Below are 22,606 nucleotides of genomic sequence, written 5' to 3' on the forward strand. Positions count from 1 at the left end.
CCCGCCTTCAGGAACTGTGCAAGCAAGGAACAAGGAACAAGGCAAGGAACTGCAGGAGCTGTGTGTGTTCAGGAAAGCCATGTGCAACTGTCTGCATCTGTCGTTCAACTTGACCTTGACCTTTCGGATCATACGCCGTTTGGAACTTGTTTAATTTTGAACACATTGGTGACCTTTGTAGTACTTTGGTGCAAAGTGCCGTTCCCGATCCGTGTGTAGGATGTGCGGTGCTCCATGTACCAATATAACATGTTTAACGAACACTTTCGCGAATTCTTTTGCCGTCGCCGTTTACACTGGTACCGCAATAACGTATTTCGTCAACTGGTCGATGAAACCGCTGTGTACTTATATCCACGTTTCTTCGTCGATAATAACGGTCTTTTAAGGTCAGCGTAGACTCGGTAAAACGGGAGTACAACTTTTATTTTTTGCAGTTTCCCAGGTGGGAATTTCCTCGGCGTTTTGCGAAATTGACATCCTTGACAAGCGAGTATATAGTTCTTCACATTGCTACTCATTCGATCATAATAGTACCGGAATCTTATCGCTGACAATGTCTTTTCAAATCCCAGATGTCCTGCTGCTTTCTCGTTGTGCAAGGCGTGAATTATCGCCCTTCGCATTGACAACGGTACCATATATGACCTTTCACATTTCCCGTTCTTATCCTTTACTCGGTACAATATGTCATTCCACAACTGGTAATAAACCTCAAAATTCAATCTTGTTTCAGCATCTGGTAAATGTTCCAATTCATCAGTTATCATTGCCAGATGGGGATCTTTGAGCTCTTTGTACCGCAGTTGCAGATTCGTATCGTCTTTTTCTCCTTCATCACCTTAAAGGTTAACAATGCTGACTGTCGCTGTACTGAGTTCGCTGTACTGAATCTCTGATGACCTTGCATCGCGGTAGATACCTCTTTTCATCTGTTTCGGGAATCGTAACAACTTGATCGGACACTCGTTCAACGCCTGTGCAACTTTGTCCGTTACCACAAGTCATCTCGATGTTCCGTTGATTCATCAAGTCCGGTGACATTTCCATCTTGAACTTCGGGTTCCGTGCCGAGTCCGGTGACCTTTAAGTCACTCACACTGGGTAACCAGCTTTTTACACAGTTAACGTTAATCCCGTTCTTAGCCGACTCGTTGGCCGTAGCTGAGTTGACCTGTACGCGTTATTCTCTCTGCTCGACCATTTGCAGAAGCAGCTGTCCTGGTTTCTTCGGGTTGAATTCCTTTTTATAATCTTCGAAGTTCGGAATCTCGTCAAACGGTTTTTCATGGCATGTCGGGCCTTCAACTGGCGCTCTGGATAATGCGTCCGCGTTATCGCAATACTTTCCCAGTTTATATTCGATTTTAAACTGATGACCTTGTAATGCTATCGCCCATCTCGTTAATCGCGGGTTCCTCTCAACTTTGTTCGTTTCAGACCTCAATAAGTTGGTCAGCGATCCGTTCTTACGGCGAATTTCGAATAATCAATGAACGGCTTGAATTTTTTGACAGCGAACACTACTGCCAGACATTCCCATTCCATTACACCGTAATTCCTTTCCGCTCCATGTAAGACACGACTCGCGTATTTAATCGGGTGACCATCTTGTGACAAAACAGCTCCAATTCCTTCTTTGCTCGCGTCGAATTCTATAACAGTCGGTTTTGCCGGATCAAATTTAGCCAATACTTGACCTTCGCAGTTGCTTCTAACTGTGGAACTCCTTTTCGTGTAATTCTGTCCAGTTCTTTTTTACTTGCTTATCTTGTCTCAGCAGTTCATACAATGGCATGTTTTCTGTGCATATCCCATTATAAATTTCCGATAGTAATTTGCCAGTCCAAGAAATGACCTTAACTGCCTCTCCGTTTGAGGTCGTTTGAATTTGAATACTGCGGTGACATTTTCTGGGTCCATTCGGATTCCATCTTCGCTTGAGCTCGTCCACTCCGAATCGGAGTCACTGCTGTTATTCTGATGTTCAGTGTTATGACCTTTGTTAGTTTTTTCAAGTGGACGCTCATCGACTCTTTCGTCTGCTGATGAAAGGTCACTCTCATCTTCCGTGAAGTGTTTTTGCTTTCGGAATTTTGAGCATAGGCTTTCCCGTTTCCTTTGTCTTCCTTCCGTATTTCGCTGCAATTCTCGGTTGACTGCGTGATACTCGTGTTTTCGTAGATGACCTTTCCACTTGTTCGGAGTCTGACCTTTCTAATTCATCAATTTCTTCGGGGCTCATTATAGACCTTTTAGTCTTTTCGACCGGTGGCCGTTCCTCACCGTAATCGGATGAACCTTCGTCGTTTTTTGCTTCTGTTACTGGGTTTTGTAACCCATCTGATATCCTTTGGACTTCTTCTTTTAATTTTTCCACAATTCTCCTCTGTAGGTTAACATTTGGCCTATGTTGAAAGCTCATATGGGTCGTTCTTCAGTTTCTTTCAATGTTTCTTCCTTAGCTGTCTTCGCTGTTGTCTCCTTATCGGCCTTGTCCTTTTATTTGTTCTCGTAGCCTTCAGGTCTCTTAGGGCCAACAAAGACACAATATGCCATCAGTTCTTCAGTTACCCAATCATCACTCGGGATCGTTTCGTACACCTATCACAACCGCGTTCTGGATACTCCATTCCGTCTGGGTCTGGTGCAAATGTCACCTTCTTCTTGATCATTTATTCCGGTAACCTTCTTTTTTGAAGTACTTGTAGTTCGCGCATTTCCCTTACGTCGAATATGGGAATTTCTACTTCGAACGTTTTCCAATAATTCTCGAACAGGTCCCAATCGTCCTTCTTTAATGCCTTGTTGAATACGTCGAATGACTCGTGAACCTGTTTACCGAGTCCCGTTGGGAATATAACCGTCCTCCTGACCTTTGTACATGCGGTTGATGCGAAAGTCCCAAAACAATTCTATTCTGGCGTCGTCCCAAAACTGAATCTCTTCGTTTATTTCCTGTATCTCTCTTTCAAGTTTCCGTTGCGGTAATATTGGTTCGCGAGGGTCCTGGATTTCATTATCCACACACCGCTGCCAATAGCTAACCATTTTCCTCTTCCGGTTTTAAAGATTTTCACACATGACAACCAGGCCTGGTATCTGTTCCAGTGATATCGTTCGATGTGTGGTTTCCACATTCCGTTTGTTCGTATAATACTTTTCACTTTTCTCTGAACCTGACTTTTGAGGTCTGCCAGTGCGGTATCACACTTTGGCCATTCTGAGGGGTCATTTTGAGAGGCATGTCGACAACATTCAGTGCATTCCAATTGCGGCTGCATTCTGCACGGGTCCTCGTAATAACCATGCTCACAACTTCCGGCTCGTTCTTCTGGAGTTAGTGTCCTTTGAGTTTTGTGGACTGACCTTTCCGATTGGAATCACGCTTCTCTCGTCCGAGGATATTTCGAGGGCCTCTGGTTCTGTATCCGCTTGGTGACCTTTTAACTGTACAACCGCTTTGTCGAAAATTTTGCTAGCGAGCGTCTGTTCTGCTTTGGTTTTTCGTTCTGAAACTTTCCATGACCTTTCATTCATTTTATCTCCAGACTTTAACTGCTTTTATTCCCAGTGCCTCTGGTTCTGGGATAAGCTTCGCCCACTCCAAGCCTGGCACAAGTACTTGTTTCGCTGCGATTGTCGCCTCGTTCTGTATGGCAGCTATCTGTTCGAGCGTTGGAGACCTTTTATTTTCCGTTCCCAGTGCGTCTGGTACTGGGATAATGCCCTTTTCCTGTTCTGTTGATTTAGCTGATGATTGTCCTATTCTGTTCCCTATCTCGTTTTGGATAGTTGCAGTTCGCTCGAATATCGACGGTTGAGCAGGTGCTGAACCTTCCCTTCTTTGGTTCATGACGTCTTGCATTCCCAGTGCTTCTGGTACTGGGATAGCCTTTTTATCCATTTTGACTTTCGGTGTCCCGTTTACAAGTCCGGTGACCTTTCCAGCTTGTACTTTAACAGTTGTTTTCGGTTCATCTTCGACTTCCTCCTCACCATGATTATCAATCAGTACGGACTTCTTCGCTACATTCAGTACGAACTTCTTCGCTAAAAAGTCGAATCCCAGTAATACTTGCACATTTTCGGTTTTTCGGTCGAACGTAGAAAGAGTGTTGAGTTGTTCGTTTCCTTAAGGTCACTGGTCCCACACAGTGGTGGGTTCCGATGAAACCTGATGTACAACTGATTCCGTTCATCTTCACTATTTTATCAGGTGGCAGTGGTATCGTTGTGAGGCCGTTCCTCTCACATAACGGTTGACCGATAAACGACGTTTTAGCACCAGTGTCTAACATTGCAGTGACCTTTATATCTCCGACTTTAACTTCGTGTGTGTACGCCTCAATTCGTTTAGGCAATCTTCCGTTTTAAATTTTAAGATTTCGGATAGTGCACTTCACTGGAATTAACGATACAGGTCCCGAATTCATGTCGGGATACACTTGCCCCTTCGCTAAAGTGTTATTCTTCAATATCGAGCTCAAATGATCAATTCTTTCTGACACGTCAGTTCGGACATGATAGGACTCTTTTGTCGTTTTCTTGTTCGCTACTTTTAACTCCTCACACTCTTGTTTCTTTGCAGCCGTTTTATCCCCAGTGACCTTTTCAACATTATGCACTTGCTTGTTCGCTAAAGTGCTAGCCACGTGACCTTTGGCCACTTCGGTTATCATCTGATACAGCACTTCCTCCTTTCGGTCATCGTTCGGTTTTTGTCGCAGCTTCTCGATAACTTCTCGCGTTATTCGCTCAGCCAGTGTCAGTTCTTCTTGTTCACTGTCTCTGTTCTTCTGGTGACCTTTCATATACGAGCATCTTTTGATCGTTCTCGTTCATCCAGTTAGTGACCTTTTGTGTCACTTCATTATTACTTCGCGTCTGATCAGTTTACGAAGACATTCCATCAGTTCTGGCTAATGACCTTTCATTCCGTTTTATGACGAATCCACCACTTCGCAACTTTTGTATGGAGACTTTTTCTCCGTAATTCAGCGGTTTATCTTTCGGCGGTGCATTTCATGGATCTTTCAGGTCAGCGAGCGATGGTTATATTCGGCTGCGTTAAATATTGGGACTGGGTTCAATGACCTCTGAGCTGGTTTCCCGGTAACCAACTCTTCTAATCTTTTTTTTTCAGCTTGCGTTCAAAGTTGCTGCATGACCCAGTAATCTTCTTTAGACATTCTATTTCTCGCTTTCTGTCTATTTCTGTCTATTTTCTATTTCTGACATTCTATTTCTTGCTTTCGGAGAGACCAGCATCCACATCCCGTGGTTTCCGTTAGGTCGGTAGGCCAAATTTTGCCAGAAATCCTTCCGTTGCAGCCTTTCTGCATCATTCTGTGAATCGTCAGAGACTTGTGGTGCCCGTTTGCTATCCTTTTGCTGCGCTGTTCGCAGTGTCAAGTCCGTTTCTTGACCTTTTGACAGGACACGTACGTCGTGACCTTCAGCGTTTGCACTTGCTCCTTGACCTTACTCTTGCACTTTTCCTACGAAAGGTGGTGACCTCTGTCGATTCGGTATGCCGTTTTCTTCTATGTACTATCGGAATCTCGAATGGTGCACTTCTTCATCGCCATCGGAAGTGCTATTCTGCAACTTCTTTTGGTTCAGCAGCGCTTGTTAAATTTTTGTATTTCGTTGTGCGCGTCTTTTCGCTAACACTTTTTTGCAGCAAAACGGCAACCTTTCATTTTGCTGCTCATTTTGGAATGTCGCGCTACCGTCACGACAATTTCCACTCGCAGTACAATTCCGCAGTGACATTTTGTTCCGTTGCGCGTTTCCACTCGCAGTTCTATTCTGCGGTGACCTTCCATTCGCTTCCACAGTCCTGATCTGTGGTGACCTTTGATTCACCACTGGTTCCCGATAACCAGCTCATTTTGCTGATGCAGTCGCTACCCGATAACCAACTTGACGCCAAAGAAAGCCAGGCGATCAAAAGGAAACAGGAGTATTGGGACAGATTATTGACTTCAGAAACCCTACTGTACGAATTAGAACAACAACAGGGTGACCTGGAAAGTGCGGCGGATGAATGGAAAATTAAAAACGAGCGACAAAAAGAAATCGCGGACGAGTATTTGAAAACAGCAGAAGACAGAGAGCTGGAATATCATCATCTTCCAGTCAGTGACCTTAACGGGAGCATGTCCGAGGAGTCAGCTGAAAAGTCACGGCACATAGCTGAACTGAAGGATGAATGTGACCAGCTGCGTCGAAAGGTCATCGAAGCAGAAGCTAAACGGGACGAGTACGCACCCAACTTTGCGACGGCAACACAGAAGCTAACGACAATAGCGACAGAGACATTTAAGCTCAGGAACGACCTGAAGCTACGGGACGAAAGTATCGCTACTTTGCAAAGCGAACTAAACGGTCATCAGAAACGTGTGGAAGAAGCTGAAAGAAAACGAGATGAAGCAGTTAAAGCGGCGCGGGATTCGAGAGATCTCGCAGCAACCGAAGGAGAACGGCTAAAAGGTGATATCCCAAAGGTGACTCAGGAGAACGAAAGGTCATAGAGGAAAATCAAAAGGTCACTAAGGAAGGTCTAAAGTGGCAACCCAAGTGCTCTGGCTGGACACAATGGTCACAGCACTGGAACTGAAAGATAATGAATGGCAACAAAAAGGCGTTCAACAGACACAGGATAACGTAAGACTTAACAGCGAACTTTATGAAATGACCAGAACCGCGATGACCAAAAATGATGAAGTGACTGAAGTTAGGAATCAGTTGAAATCAGCCGCTGAGGAGTACCAGAAACTCAAACGAGAAGTGAATCAACTGGCCGAACACATCAATTAGATGGAGCAGGAAAACGAAAAGGTCGTGCAAGAGAACTTCCAAACTGCATGATCACATGCAGTAGGTCAAACAAGAAAACGCCGATTTGAAGAGTTAAAGAAAAGAACTCCATCTGAGAACTAAACGGCTGGAAGATGAGAACAAGGCCCTCCAGACGTCAAATATACATAAGCATGAACAACTCGTGCAATATAGAGTCAAAACGGCGACAGCGAAATCACCACCGCCCAGTTATAGTAACGTACACGAAAAGGGCAAGAGTTTCCACTTTGAAATGCCGCTACGAACGGGTGGCGGCCGAGGAGACTTTAAAACGGAAATAGATCAGGAAACGGATAGGGTCTCCGATGACCAAAACCTGCCATCAGAAAGTTATCCACACACGAGTCGAGCAGAACATTCCCAAATCCCCCGGCAACCCCAAGCAAAGGTCATCAGAGATGAAGAACGTTGAGATGAACCCCCCCTTCTTCATGAACACGGTGGCAGATATTTCAGGAAAGTGCGGAATGAGAGAGACGAAGAAACTGACACAAGAGAGATGGCAAAACCCATCAAAAATATGGGTCGGAAGACAACACTCGCGACCTTTGGCGGTAGTCGCGACGCGGTAAACGGATGGGTCCGGTTAATGAAAGACACACAACGCACATACGACCTGACCGACTTCCAGATCTTGATCAACATAGCCAGTGCTGTTAAAGGACCGGCGAAGAGCTGGTTCGAGGGAGAAAGAGACATTGAAGATGCGGAAAAACAAGTTAACACGATAACGGAATGGTTGAACAAATTTAAAGACGAATTCGACGTCCGAGATGAAGAAGTATACGGCTTACGTGAGGCCATGGCAAGGAAATTAAACCCGGAAGAGAAACGCTGGAACAGTTCTACCAGGCCATGATGACGTTTGAAGCAAAAAAGGTCATCACTGAGAAACAGGTGGTCGGTTCCCTGATCGGGGTTGCTAATAACCTTTATAAGGCATTGCGCTCACAAAGGTTGAGAACGCCAACCGATATCAAAGACTTCTTCCACTCCTGGTCAGCCGGAGAAAAGAAATATAAAGTGGCTGAAGGTTAGCGTAACCAAACCGAATGCGTAACTATTCGCTCGGGCCAAGTCGAGGAGACACCACAACAACGGAATACAGCTGCTCGGCTAAGGGCCAAGTACGGAAATGGATCACCGGTCGCAAGTCCAAGAGAGACAGTGACCTTCATTGACAGTCAAACGGGACAACCAGTATCATACGCCATGGTCGCTGCAATACAACGAACGGCGCAAGAGAAGCCAGCAGTTCAGAATGTGGCGCCGGCAGGAGTGGTAGGACCCGCTCTGCCGAATCTCCTGAACGTAGGGGTGCCTCAGCAAGGCATGGCTAATAATGGAAACTGGAATAATGGTCAAGGAAATGGAAACTTCAACCGTAATCAGGGTCAAGGAAACTACCAACAGAACCGTGGAAACTATCAACCGCAACAAGGTTCGAGGACAGAACAGAAGTTCATCCAGATCGATGGATGGGTAGCGAGCGGGGTACAATTGTGCCAGTACTGCCTGTTTGGTAACCACCAAACGCAGGGATGCATTTTCGCCAACATACCGCCAAACCATAACCGGAAACTGTTCGCCTCCAGAGAATGGGAACGACTACGCAATCAGGGCGGCTGACGACATGTAGTGGCGAATGGATTTGACTTAGTGGTTCAAAGGAGAAACGTCAGACAGGAGAACGGGAACTTTGACGGCAGACAGGGAAGCGGCCAAGGTGGTGGTAGCCGCGGCGGTGGCTACAGAGGAAGGGGCAGAGGCTATGGCCGCGGCAACTATGGAAACGGCGGTAACTCGCAAGCCAACAATAACGGTGGTGGCGGCCAGCATTACGGCGGTGACCATAACGGTGGCGCAGTGAACGACGCGGGCCAGAGACAGGCGATCGGGCAGTTCACTCAGCAGCAGGGCCCAGTCCAGGGAAACGACCAAGATCAGTAGGCGCCGGTAAGCCTGCTGATCAACCGGAACCAAAACCACCGGATAAAGGAGGAACGGAAAGGCAACCACTGCAGAACGGTGCAGTGAAAGTGACGAGTGAACTGGTTATCGGGAAACCACCACATCATCAAAACGAAGTCGTTTTCCAGATCTTTAACACTTCTCTTCAGAGTTGACGTCGGACTGTTCGGTGACGGTGATCGTACATTGATGACCTTTCCTGTTTGGGTTCGTTCAGTCAGATGCTTAGGTATATCCTGAAACCATGTCTTGCCTTCCGCCCGATCGGCGTCCTTCATCGAAGTTCGGAAGGACATGTTCATCGTTGTCTCATCATCAGTAAAATGCGATTCCTCGGATTTCCTGACTGTTATTCGATGTCGGCAACTATTTATAAACACACGACGTCGCGTAGCTAATTGCTAACTTTAATGAATGCCAAATCAACACTAAACAACACTGATCGGAGAGCCACTTTCAGTGCGCTCGCATCCGCATTAGGCGCCGCCCACGCACATGGCGAGAGATCGCAAACAACGAACGGCTTTAGCCGTCAAACAATGAAAAGCGAGACACGTCACAGGCAGTAATCCGTTGGCGTAGCGTTGCGAAAGTGCACGTCAGTGATCCATCGCTCACAGAAGCAAATACATAAGACGCTAAGTTGTCTCACTTGCCTTTCTCGGATACCATTTCTACAGAAACGGCGGGCGTGACTGCATTTCTAGCTGAACTGCCTGCGATTAGCGAAAGCCGATTTTCGAAATCCGTTACTTTTTTGTTTTCTTGAAGGCACTTTACAGTTTACAGTATAAAGAAACTGGACCACTGCGTCCCCCAGTCGCAGAATCTTCTCGGCCATTTGTCCAGTTTTATTTTCTTTCTCAGAACTAAATTTTGATGAGAAATATTCCGTCACTGGACGGAATAATCTGTCATCGAACGTTAATTTAATTGGAACGAAATATTGTCAAAGCTTGTTGCTCAGCCAGCCTGGCTGTTAAGACAGTGGTGGGGTGGTCGGCTTAGCAGTGGTGGGTTCTTAGCTTTTCCCATAGGCTGATATGTAAAAGCTTTTGAAAGTTTTCTTTCAAATCTATCTTCTATTCTAAAAACTGATTTGTGATACTGATGGGTAATCCACACCTTCAGGGCTATCGAATGGTATATAGTCATTGCAGCTTGATTCAGTGCATCGAGCTGGCGAACTCAGTAAAGTTTACGGCTTACGCAATTATGATACAGAGAATTTAAATCTTCAGTTACGAACATAGCAACAGTTAATTAATTTAATTTAAATTCCAGCCAAGTGCTGATGTACTTACTAAAGTACTCGTATGGAGAATTGAAGATACTTAGGTGGTTGAGGTTTGCCGAGTGATTTATTTGCTCTGTTCGAAGGAGTTTTTAGAAAAACCAAGACCGTCTGGCCGGGTTTTAGAAATTTTAGAAAAAGGGGCTTTCGGATTACAAGACCGTCTGGCCGGGTTTTAGAAATTTTAGAAAAAGGGGCTTTCGGATTATCACAGTGGATTTTGCTGATTTCTGTACAGGAAAGCTGGGTTGGTGTATCCCTTTCTATTTTTTGTGGTAATAAAGATCTACAAGAAACAGCCTCGGCTTCGCCTCCGCGTTTCTTGTGATCCACGGTAACTTGTTGGACAGTAACGGGAGCTCGGTCACCTGTTCACCTAACGGGCTATGTGCACTGAAGAGTACCGAGTACCGACAGCTCGGTTACTCGTTCATCTAGCGGGCTCTGTGCGCTCGAAATTACCGGTAGCTCGGTCCCTCGTTTACCTAACGGGCGCCCGTGTACTGGTCAGTACCGGTGTCTCGGCCCGCCGCTCACTTAAGGGATTTGGCCCAGTACATAGAACCAAATTCATGTACATCCACGGGAACTTTCGATGTCGCGCACTCCCGAACACGTTTTTGCATTGCTTTATGGTATTTTGTAGCCAAAAGAATTGTATACGTAGTTGTGAAATCCGTTTGCGCGCGCAACATCCGGTTGCGGAATTATGAGGGTAACAAAATTCCAAAAAGTTTAAATGCATTCAGGTGTACCAAAAGTCTCATTATTATGGACCGATCCCTTTCAAATTTTGCAGTAAATGCACATAACCATGAAGACTATTTTGGTACGGATCCAGACTTTCATGATTTTTTTTCAATTTTAAAATGAATATCAAAAATTTTAAAATTCCATTTACAATTCGAAAAAAATCGTAGAAGTCTGGATCCGTACCAAAACAGTCTTCATGGTTATGTGCATTTACGTGCAAAATTTGAAAGGGATCGGTCCATAATGAGACTTTTGGTACACCTGAATGCATTTAAACTTTTTGGAATTTTGTTACCCTCATAGCTCCGCAACCGGATGATGCGCGCGCAAACGGATTTCTACAAAATACATACGTGCCTACAAAAGTTCCATACATGAATTTGGTGTTATGTACCGGGCCAAATCCCTTAACGGGCCCTGGACACTGGACAGTGCCAGTTCGGTCACTCGTTACCTAACGGGCTTATACACTGGACAGTGTCGGTAGCTCGGTCACCTGTTCAGCTAACGGCCCCGTACACTGGATATTGTCGTTGACTTGGTGGCTTGGTCACCCGCTCGGCTAGCGGGCCCCGTATACTGGACAGTACCGGTAGCTCCGTCTCCCGTTTACCTATTCATTTTACTTAATATGGAATCCTCTTCGAATAACTTTTACATTTCTTCGAATATAGTAATTAACATCCAAAACAGTGCTATGTTCGAATCCCCTACTTAGTTTCCTCTATTCCCGTTTCGCCATCCCAGTTTTTGGGTTTTTACGTACTTATAACCCTTAAAATCTAGCTGCCTATAGGATTGAAAGTTAATCTTTCGCTATTAAACATTGTGTGAATTTGGGTGGGGTGGCATGCCCTCTAAAAATCAAACATGGCAAAGTGCAATAAATTTTTAACGCAGTCTTATCAGGCAGTTGCTGTTTCTTTACTTTCATAATTGTTTTGTGAAAATCTGAAGATTTCTATTAGAGTACTGCTCGTGAGTGTATTTTTTTAAGCAAACTGTTGATCGAAAGCAGAGATACAAGCCGGGCGGCCTTACAAACTTCCTGACTACAATAAGAACAAAAGTTGATGATTCAATTATTAAAACAACTTTCATGCAGTTGTTTCACTTGCTGCTTCGCGGGCTCCGTCCGCGCCGCAGCTCGGCGTCGCCTGCGGCTCCGCCTTCGGGGGCTATTGGGTTTAAAAATAAACTTGGCTTGCACCAACCGGCTGATCATAAAGACATGGTTAGCCAATGTCGCATTTTATTAATTTTCCCTATCCCCTGCCGCGTCCCGAATCCTTGCTGTTTTCGGTCAGAACTCGAAATTAGAAAGCCTCGCTACGCTCGGCAAATATTCTTTAGTTGGTAAACGTGGCCATATATATGGAACGTTTCGTAACAAAGAAAAAAACTGGAACGTTTTTTCCTTCTTGTAGTCACTGTAGTCATCTGTAGACAACCTGTACATAGACATCCTGTACAATAGACAGTCTATATACATACATCCTAAGAAAACCTAAGAAACCAGGTGACTACAGTATGTCTACAGTCAACAGTGGTATCTACGGGCTGTCTTCAGGTGACTACCGGTGTATACAGGCAGAGTATCGAGCTGAACCTAAGAAGGGCTGACTGTATACAGCGGTAGACATCCGTAGACACCGTTGTAGACACGCTGTATACATCCTAAGAAACCAGGTGACTACCGATAGGTCTACAGGGTGTCTACAGAATGTATACGGATGTCTACTGGGACTACAAGGAGCGAAACGATCCACTTTTTTTCTTTGGTACGAAACGTGCCACAGGTGCTGGCCGGGTTTTCGACTATGGGCTTTCAGAATCTAGTATCGGTTTTGGTCTGTCTTCTCTGGTTTGGTGGCTCTGGTGTATCTCATTCGGGGCAATGCAGATCTGAATCTGGATAATCTGGATACGGTAATTTAGCGCACAAGAAGTAATTGTCAATTTGCCATTAACGGATTATCTACAGCACCTCATGTATTTTCTCAAAAATGATATTAGTACTGCATTATAAACTGAAATTTCCAACAAAGCTATTTTCTCGCTGTTAACCGTAAGGAGTGACCCGGCACAAAGTGCAGAATTCATTTACATCCACGGATACTTCCGCTTTTGCGCACTTTCAAACAGTTTTCTGCATTCCTTTATAAGAGGTTTTAGCCAAATTAAGGTGATCAAGTCCAAAAAGTTAAGCGTATTAAGTGTACTCTGTAGTGTAGTGGTGTACCAACTATCAAACGTCCCACTATGGACCGATGCTCTTCAAAGTTTGTAAGTAAATGCAGATAACTATGAAAATCATTTTTGAATCAATCCAAAGTTTAAAACCGATCCGATTCATTTGTTAAATTTCAAATTAAATCTTAAAATTTGAATTTAAAATTAAATTTTAATATTCAGATTAAATTACATCTTGAATTTTCTGAAATTTATTTCAAAATTTGATAACAATATAATGCTAGCACATTGGTTCGAACTTCGGTGTGAAAACGATCGTTACAGTTACGTGCGTTTAGGTGCAAAATTTGAAGAACATTGGTCTATAAAGGGAACTTTGGTATACCTGACAAGGAATACATTTAAACTTATTGGAATTTTGTTACTCACAGTACCTTCATAACTTTGCAACCAGATGTTGCGCACACAAGCGGATTTCACGCTTATGTGTACAAATTTCTGATTGTGTGGAGTTCACGCATACCCGGTATGTCGTTTGTCTACAAAATGTTATAAAGCAGTCCGTAAACTGTTTGGAAGTGTGCGACAGCGATAGTTCCTGTGGATGAAAACGAATTTTTGCGTTATAACACAAAATTCGTTGACTCGATACATAATTATGTATCGAGTCACTTCCCTTAAAATTTTTGTTGCTGAGTACTGACGCTCCGAAACTGTCACGAACATAATGCTCGAATCTCGATGCAACCTGGAAGTAACTGGTTGACTTAATAGTGAACGACCTGCTGGAGGAGGCGATGCTGAACAACCGACAGGACGACCGCGTCATATTGACGCAGCTGGCTCCAAGCGACGCCGTGACGAATAGCATGGTATACCGACCACGACTAGGGGAAGATGCCACGTTCCGATGCGATGTGCCAGCTGGCAGTGACTGGCGCGCCGTAGCCTGGCTTCACCAGGACCGCACCGTCTACGAAGCCGGCCGACCGCTGCCGGTGGAGGACGTCTCGGGACAGGCCTACAACTTCACTCGCTCTGACGACATCCTCGTTCTCATCGTCCTGAACGTCACCATGCGCTCCGGCGGCTCCGTGCAGTGCATCACCGCGCCGGCCAGCAGTTACACCGCCCAGCGGCGCGTTCTCCAGAGATATATGCTGTTGCCGCTGATCACGCGTCATAGCGACGTCTTTGCCTTGCACGACGGGCCGTACATGACCGCCACGGAGGGCGATCACGTTGTTATCCCTTGTAGGATCCGACTGCCCTTGCCGGAAGCTATTCTCATGAATCTGCACAACCACTTGATGTGGCGTCACAACGGCCGGCTAGTCTACGGTCCGGCGGAGGCACCGTACGGGCGGCTCCTGCCCACCAAAGGCCTGGCACAAGCCGACCGCCCACGGGGCGCCGTACGCATGCAGCCCCCCAATAGTCCAGGAATGCTGCAGCGCCGCACACTGACATTTGAAAGCGTCGCACTGACGGATGGCGGATATGTGCAGTGCTTCTTCCGTCCGCACCGGGACCTACATGAGTGGATATTCCAGACTACAGAGCTATTTATTTTCGAGAAAAATCGTAGGCCCTAACACGGGGGTGTCTTGGTCACAAATACATGTTTTTTCTTTTTTCTCCAATTTTGCCATTTGGTGTACGTAAAAGTGCTCGGAGTCGAATCCCGCAGGCATCCATCAGTTGATTGCTTGACCGAGTCGGGGTGGGTAAAGCGACACTTGTATAGGACTAACCAAGAAAACCTTGTTTCTTCACTACTCGTAGCAATTTTCCATAAAGTCTGTTCTCAATTACTGACGCTTTCTTGAAAAAAAAACTTGCCGGATTTAATTCAGTACCATGAAGAACAAATTTTATTGTACTTTATCATACCTGACGAACCTAAAATAATTATGCCAGCAGCTATTTAGTATTGTGGGAACACCACTAAAAAAAGAACGCTACATATTAATTGTGACGTTGCGCAAACGCGCTTCTGGTGGCAGTTGCTTGTCGCTCGTCGCTTTTATCCAGTCTGCGCTCTATCTCTGATAGATAGAGCGCAGACTGGATAAAAGCGACGAGCGACAAGCAATGCCACCAGAAGCGCGCTTCGCAACGTCACAATTATAGGACTACAGTAGATCGGGGGGCAAGGCCGAGATACGAGTATCTCTTAGTATCTCTATATAATCTCTATCAAGGAACAATAATCAAGGAACAAGATCCATAATTTAAATTTAATTTAATTTGAGTCAGTGCAGGTAGCCCATATCCGGCTAGGATGACATCTAGCATGGGATTTTAAACCTGGCTGGAGAATCGCTAAATAGAGTATCATAAATGAAAGGGAAAAGGACATCAATGAGAGAGACACTATACAAAAAAGACGATACCAAAAACAGTACACCAAAAAAGCGATTGATCGAAAACGAATTAACAGAAATTAATTGCGTACAGAGCGCTCTTAAAACAGCCAAGCGTAGGTAAACCAAAAATATCACTGCCGTAATCCTGAACTTTATCCAGAAGTTTTCCCAGTCTCCAGGATAGCGTTGTCTCCCCACACTTCGTTGCTACTCTGGTCTTGATGGTCACTTGATCGGCGTTGCGCAAGCTGTATGGTTTCATAATATAAGTACAAAAAAAGCTGAGACATCGAGATCGGGAAAACTAGAAAATAATCAAAAAAACGGTAAACGCCATTAGATTCAGCATGTTCAGAAACTGTGTCACATGCATTTTATTTCTGAAAAAATTATTTGAACCCGCCCCACGGATGCCGGTTCCGGCAAAACTGGCTTTGGTAAAGCTCACAAGGTGACCTTGAGCATAATAACAGTGCCAGTTGCTTAGAAAATTTGCTAAAGTATTAAGTAAGTACTGTAATAAATTTAATTTATTTTGAATGTGTACAAAGCGAGCTTCGCTCAACAATAACAATCGAATGAATTTAAATTTAATTATTTTAAATTATTATTTATTATTTTATTATTTTTTTTTGCAAACATGCTGAATCTTAATAGCAGGATTGCTGTAAATCACAATGTTCAAATGCCTAAAAAGAAAAATCTGATTTCCGAACCATGTTAGAATCAGCCCAAGTTTCGAAGGAAACAAAATCCAGTGAACAAAATTGCTAGATGAGTGAGTGACCGAGCTACCATCACTATCCAGTGAACGGCAATAACAGCGTTACACAAACAAGCAGCTGCACTGCAGAATCTTTTGAATTCGGATTGTTCAGGGTAGTATGGATCATAGCAGTTTCAGAGCTACTTAGAGCAGTCATTACACAATTTGTTTGCATTTTCTTCGCATTAATTTTAATTGCGTTTAGTCAAAACTACGTTTTTCGGATTTCCGGTCGCTGCTGACCAGTGGTCACTCAATGACCACTATGTACAATTCAGTTAATACAGCTTATTTTTAGCTTTATTTTGATTGTTTAATGTGTCTTATACGACGCTTCTGTCAATTAATATGAATTTTTGACGCTTATTAATAAAATAGTACCGTGCCCAACCGTGTCATAACCGACATGGCATTTTCAAGTGACCAGTGTTGGCCAGTGGGCGTTAGTTTACGGAAATTTGCTTCATGTTTTTATAAAGCTCAACAATTAGTTCTCCTGTGAATTTTTTGGTAATTATCTGATGTGGGGCTGGCTGTACAGGCAAGCAGGACCTCCGGGAGCCCAGTTTGATCAGTTTTGATCATGTCTGGTCATCCTCTGGACCTTCCGGATATGGCCTAGCTTACGGTTATATATTTTAAACTTTCGTCCAACATAACGTCTCTGAAATAAAACCAATAGAAACAGCCTATGACCATAACAACGGACTATAGAGAAGAAGTCCTCCATCATGTCGGTCTAACACGCATAGTGTGGAAACGGGTTAAGGCGCAAAATTTAAGGCAGAAAACTTGAAGGTCATCTCTGCAGTCAATCAAAGCGACAGGCAAATTTTCAGTATATTGTAGAATCCTCTATATAATATGTGTATTATATATTTACAAGTCATCCTCGGCTTCGCCTCAGATGCTCTTGTGGTCTACGGTCAACTTCCCGGAAAGTAATTTTAGTGTAATTCAAAATTTAACATACATATATACGAGGTAAAAATATCGTTGGATATATTGGCCGAAATTTTATGGGAGTGATTTTATTTTCAAAACTCGGGTACAGAATCGCGACAGTGAATTTATTATTTTTGTTTGAGAGTTCTCATTTTTGTGTTTTTGTTGTAAGATTTTACATTTAGTAATCACGAGGCAGAAAATTATTAATAATTAGCACGACTAATAATCGACCGACAAGATCGGCGCCAAATTGCTAACTGCTCTGTTACTTAATTTTGTAATGACACAAAAACATTCTGATCCAGGACAGGCTATCATTTTGATTATTCCGGTAAATTGAAATATTTTAATAACACTGAACAGAATGCCAAACGGCGCGCAGTGGTAAGGGTTCCGCTCACTGGGATGTAGCCATGTAGGTATAAAGATTTAGCGGTATTAGCAGAAACAGATCTTTTTAGAAACAGACCCCATCATTTCCGTTAACGGTAACCAACATCCTAAATCATTGATCTCTGGAATATTGGTGATCCTCTAGATTAAATCTTGTTGAAATTCGGCCGTTTCAGAATAAATATTTACGAAAACATTCATCCGATTCGGAATCGAAGCATCTAAAATCTAATTGCATTTGCCCTTTTTTGTTTGTGTTGTTCACTACATTACTCCGTAGTTTCCGTCAGTGGTATTTAGCAAGGATAAATAACTTTCGATCGATTGTTCTGACCAGTGGACAGGGTTAATGGTTCGCACACTCAGCAATTGCGTTGTTCCGATGAGCTCTAAGCACTCGATTGCCAGAAGCAATTTTACGGAATCTTCATTTTTTACTTTGCTTGTTGGTTGCTGTGCATGCAGCATGGGTGCCGCTCCGTTCACCTGCAGTGTTAGTTGGGCGACCGTAGCGAATGGCGTGTAGTATCCAGTGAGATATATTTTAACTTGATGTAAACTTTGAAGGTTTTCGGTTTCCGGTTATTCTGATCAGAAGTTTTCGGGGCTTCCAAACTGGTCTCACGGTAGATACTTTTTGAAAAAAAGTGGATGTGGACTCTTTTGGAGCGTGCTGAACAATATTAGAAGTAATTTTTACCTGCTCTGTAAATCTACAAATAGCTCCGCAAAGTGTGTGCGCTTCGGATATGGGATACTACCGCTTTAGCTTTAGTCAAGAAAGCCAAAAATGTAACAAAATGTAAACGCTAGCGAATTTAGCATGTTCCGATCAGTATAGTAACGATCAAATGGAGGCGTGACCTTGGACTATAGCGTCCGCTCATATCCAGCCACTAGCGCCAAGAGGAATCCTGTAACTTATGTTCACTCAACAGCAGACTTCACCGGCGGTCACGTGCGGTTCCTGTTATTGTGTAGGTTTGGTCAGTGAAAGGTGTGACTCTTTGCGCGGTTCAGCTCATTTAACGTTAACAGCTCAAGTACTCTATTATAGCACTGACCAGCGGGCACGCATATGGGTACTGGTTCCGTCCTCATACGGCCTTAATTTCTGGAAACAGTAATACATTGTTCCCGTAATTTCCGTTCTTTTGGCTAGTCTGGTCAGGGGTCTTGAACGCAACCGGGGCAAACACTGCATGAGCATATTTGGTAGACGAACTTTATGGTAATATACTGTCCGTTAGTGTTAAACTGTGCCGGCAAAAGGCTCTACGTTCGTATGAATTCACGGGAACTCTTGATTCCGTGCACCCGGTACCGGTACCTCATTATTTAGGTGTGCCAAGCCTCATTAGGAACCGCTCTTCACCAAAATTTGCAGGCAAACGAATGCGAGGGTCAGGGTCGTTCTTAACCACAGTTCTTTTTTGAATCTAAAATGAATTTCAGAATTTACGTTTTTGTAATTTATGCGTTTTAAGATTTGCGGTGTATGAGAGCGCGTGAAAGCGAAATCTCCCGTGCATGTAAAAACCTAAGTTTGGTATCATCGTGTACCGGTACACATCACTTTATGAAAACTTCCGGGTGATAACAATGATAACATTTTAAAAAATTTGATTTCTTCGGTACTACAGATTATAAATGGAACGGACTATACGTACAGACTCAGGGACTTTTTCAGAGCACAGCCCCCAGTGCCCGGGGGATTTTGAATAAACCGACTTCAGATTCGGAATCAGCGAATTTTTTTAATCTAAAAAAACTATCCCCCCTTGAAATCGGAAGTGCCGCCCCTGAGAGGTCTGTCGCCCCACATGCGACTGCTTCCTCGAGCGGTCGCAATGACGCTCTTGGGGGAAACGCTCTTTTTTGTGGTGTCTTAACTTTTTCTAACTAAATCGACAGCGCTGATTCTGAATCTGCAATCAGAAAAATTATAGGTCACCTCTGTCACAAATTATTTTATTAGAAACTTATTCAAGCTGTACATGGTGCAAAACGTAAAAATCTTTTGACATAACAAAATAACTGTATGGTATAAAACCGCTCTATGAAGAGCGACTGCGAAAACTATATATACTACTCCATCTGTACTTAAATTTTGATAGTAAAACTCCTAAAACCCTAACTCAATTATTTGGGAAATTCACTCGTGACATGCAGTAAGGAATTTAGTTTTTAAATTTATTTCAGAAGCTTTAGAGGTTCAAGAGTTCTCGTGGTCTTAAGACTTGGACCAGGCACAAGGACAAGGCACAAGGACCAAAGTCCTTGTGCCTGCGCAATCAACCACACTGCACACAGCTGTAGAACTGCAGCTACGATCTTCACAGAATCACAACAGCTACCATAACTTAATATACTTCTTCTTAGCTTCTATACTATACTGAAAACCCTTCGGAGCGTTTCCTACGCGGAAACCGTAATACGTAGGCGCGAGAATTGGACTGATTACGAATAAATGCGGAAACATTTTTGAAAGATATGTTTTGTTTCTGTGCAGAGGATGCAGGCGTACGAAAATACGTACGAATGCAAGTCTGTTGCGCTTCGTTTGTAAAATCACTAACGGTATGCTATGTTGTCCTATGAATCTGCTGTTGCAATACCGTCTACGACTCTACGGGTATCTTTGCGATACAGCTTCTCTTCACTTTCCATCTTTTCCCCGTTAGAGGTTACAAAAACGCAACGTTAAACCTCAGAACAGACAGAATCGTTGAAACCTTTCATAGTTACCAGATGGACTCTAAACTAACAGTAATATAATATATGTAATATACAAGAGTCATCTTCGGCTTCGCCTCAGATGCTCTTGTGGTCTACAGTCGATTCCCTAAAAAATAGTTTTTGTATGATTCGAAGTTTGAATATTTGATGAATATATAAAAAGTAATGTTCAATATACTGTCAAAGATTTATTTATTAGAAGTTTAGAACGCAGCATAACGAGGCGAAGAAAAATCTAAAAGAATCTTATTATTTCCGTCTATTTTTAGCAGCATGGTTTTTGTGTGCGTTTCTTTTTCGAAGATTGCGTAGCGTCGAAAGAGCTTTCGGCATTATGTACATTACAGGTCTGTACGTGCTAGGACAGCCCCGAACATAGTGCGAGATATTATTTGAACGTATATTATTTGATTTACTGCCCTTCGCGGTCTGTTATACAGGCCGCAAAGTTTCGACCAGACAAAGCTTTGTCATTTTATGGGAAGTGAGCCGGTACACCGTACATGGTATCAGATTCGTGTACATGCACGAAAACTTCAACTTTCGCGCACTCCCAAACACTTTTTTGTTTCGGTTAATGACCTTTTGTACCCAGAAGATTTGTATACACTGGTGTGAAAACCGTTTGTGCGCGCAACATCCGGTTCGGGAATTATGGCTGTAAGAAAATTCTAAAAAGTTTAAATGCGTTCACATCAGGGGTAGCAAAAGTCTCATTATGGACCGATCTCCCTCAAATTTTGCACATAAATGCACAAAACCTTGAAGATCGTGTTTACACCGATCCAGATTTTCATGATTTTTTCAAATTTTAAAATGAATTTTAAAATTTTTGAAATCATTTTAAAATGTGAAAAACAAGCTGAAACAGTGGATCGGTGTAAAAACGTTCTTCATGGTTATGTGCATTAACGTGCAAAATTTGAGATAGATCGGTCCATAATAAGACTTTTGGTACACCTGAACGCATTTAAACTTTTGGAATTTTTAACAGCCATAATTCCCGAACCGGATGTTGCGCGCACAAACGGTTTTCACGCCAGTGTATACAAATCTTCTGGCTACAAAACGTCATTAACCGAAACAAAAAAGTGTTTGGGAGTGCGCGAAAGTTGAAGTTTTCGTGCATGTACATGAATTTGGTACCATGTCCCGGGCCACTTCCCTTAACAACTGTAACGTCACTGTCGAAATTCCATGGAAGCATTGCCTGCTCCAGGAAGATGACAGTAATAAAAATAACCAAATTAGAACGCTATGCGATGCCGCACTGTCTCCCGTTCATACGCAATAGCAGGTCCTGTAATTTCCGTCCATTGGTATGGACTACGGGTTGCATATATAGTTCTGAATTTCGATCGCTTCAAAATAAATATTTCATTCTGAAACGAGAAAATGCATTTGACACAATTCGTTGACCAGATCGTTGACGGTTCTGGTCTCATCTGGTCTACGTTGTATGTTTCTTGTGTAGGTTTGGTCAGTGGAAAGTGTGACCCTTTGTGTGATTCTGTGCACTTGGCAACTCAAAGCACTGAGCAGTGAGCAGGGGTATCGGTTCAGTAGTACGTTTGTTTAACTCACGCCAATTCTGCGCATGTGCATTTGCATTTGCACGGATGCGCAAGTGTGTATGAGCATTTGCACACATGCGCATATGTATAAGTGCATTTGCAATTGCACACATGCGCACAAGTATACGATACACCTGTGCATGTGCATCTGCACGGATATGTGGATAAATGGAAATAATTTTGTAAATTTGATTTGTATGCTGACCACAACACAGTATGTCGTGATTGAATGTACCATGTACCATGGTACATGGCCCAGGTACATGGTACAGGTACCGTTACCATGGTAACGCGTACCTGGTGCCAAGTACCAGTCGCATAATAACAGATATGCATTGGCCTATGAAAATCTAGTTGGTAATTACAAACATGTGTGCATTCTATCTGAAAGTTATGGAAGAAAACTGTTTTCGGCCATTGTATACTATCCAATCTTTTTTTGAACCATTGCAACTGCTACTGATTTGTTTACCGGGTGTTGATATGATATTGTTGTACTATTCCATGGATTAACCAGGATTGATAGCCAATTACTTTCAAGCTCTGACGGAATAACGGGTAAGGGGAAAGAAGTAAATGTTTGTTTGGTTTACTTTCGTTTCACCCAGAATTCCGATCTTGCGTCAGATTTCGTTCTGTTTGTGTGGATATTTAATTGCATTATTTAAAGCTTTATTGCATTTGATTTACCAGCTTTACTTAATATATGTCGTCATAAACAACTCCGTTTATCATGGCA

The 22,606-nt window shown here is 43.4% G+C and overlaps 1 protein-coding gene across 2 annotated transcripts in view; it reads left to right on the forward strand.

Moving 5' to 3' along the window:
* Positions 1-14,822, forward strand: part of LOC129585153 (uncharacterized) — a 29,248-nt gene extending 14,426 nt beyond the window's left edge. For both annotated transcript variants that reach the window (XM_055477737.1, XM_055477736.1), the window contains exon 2: positions 13,853-14,822. In XM_055477737.1, coding sequence (XP_055333712.1) covers positions 13,853-14,673 — 821 coding nt within the window. In that variant the 3' untranslated portion in view covers positions 14,674-14,822. The remainder of the gene's footprint in view (positions 1-13,852) is intronic.
* The last annotated feature ends 7,784 nt before the right edge of the window (positions 14,823-22,606 follow it).

This window comes from Paramacrobiotus metropolitanus, unplaced genomic scaffold (assembly GCF_019649055.1).
Source record: "Paramacrobiotus metropolitanus isolate TYO unplaced genomic scaffold, Prichtersi_v1.0 Parri_scaffold0000016, whole genome shotgun sequence".
NCBI classification, from domain to species: Eukaryota; Metazoa; Tardigrada; class Eutardigrada; order Parachela; family Macrobiotidae; genus Paramacrobiotus; species Paramacrobiotus metropolitanus.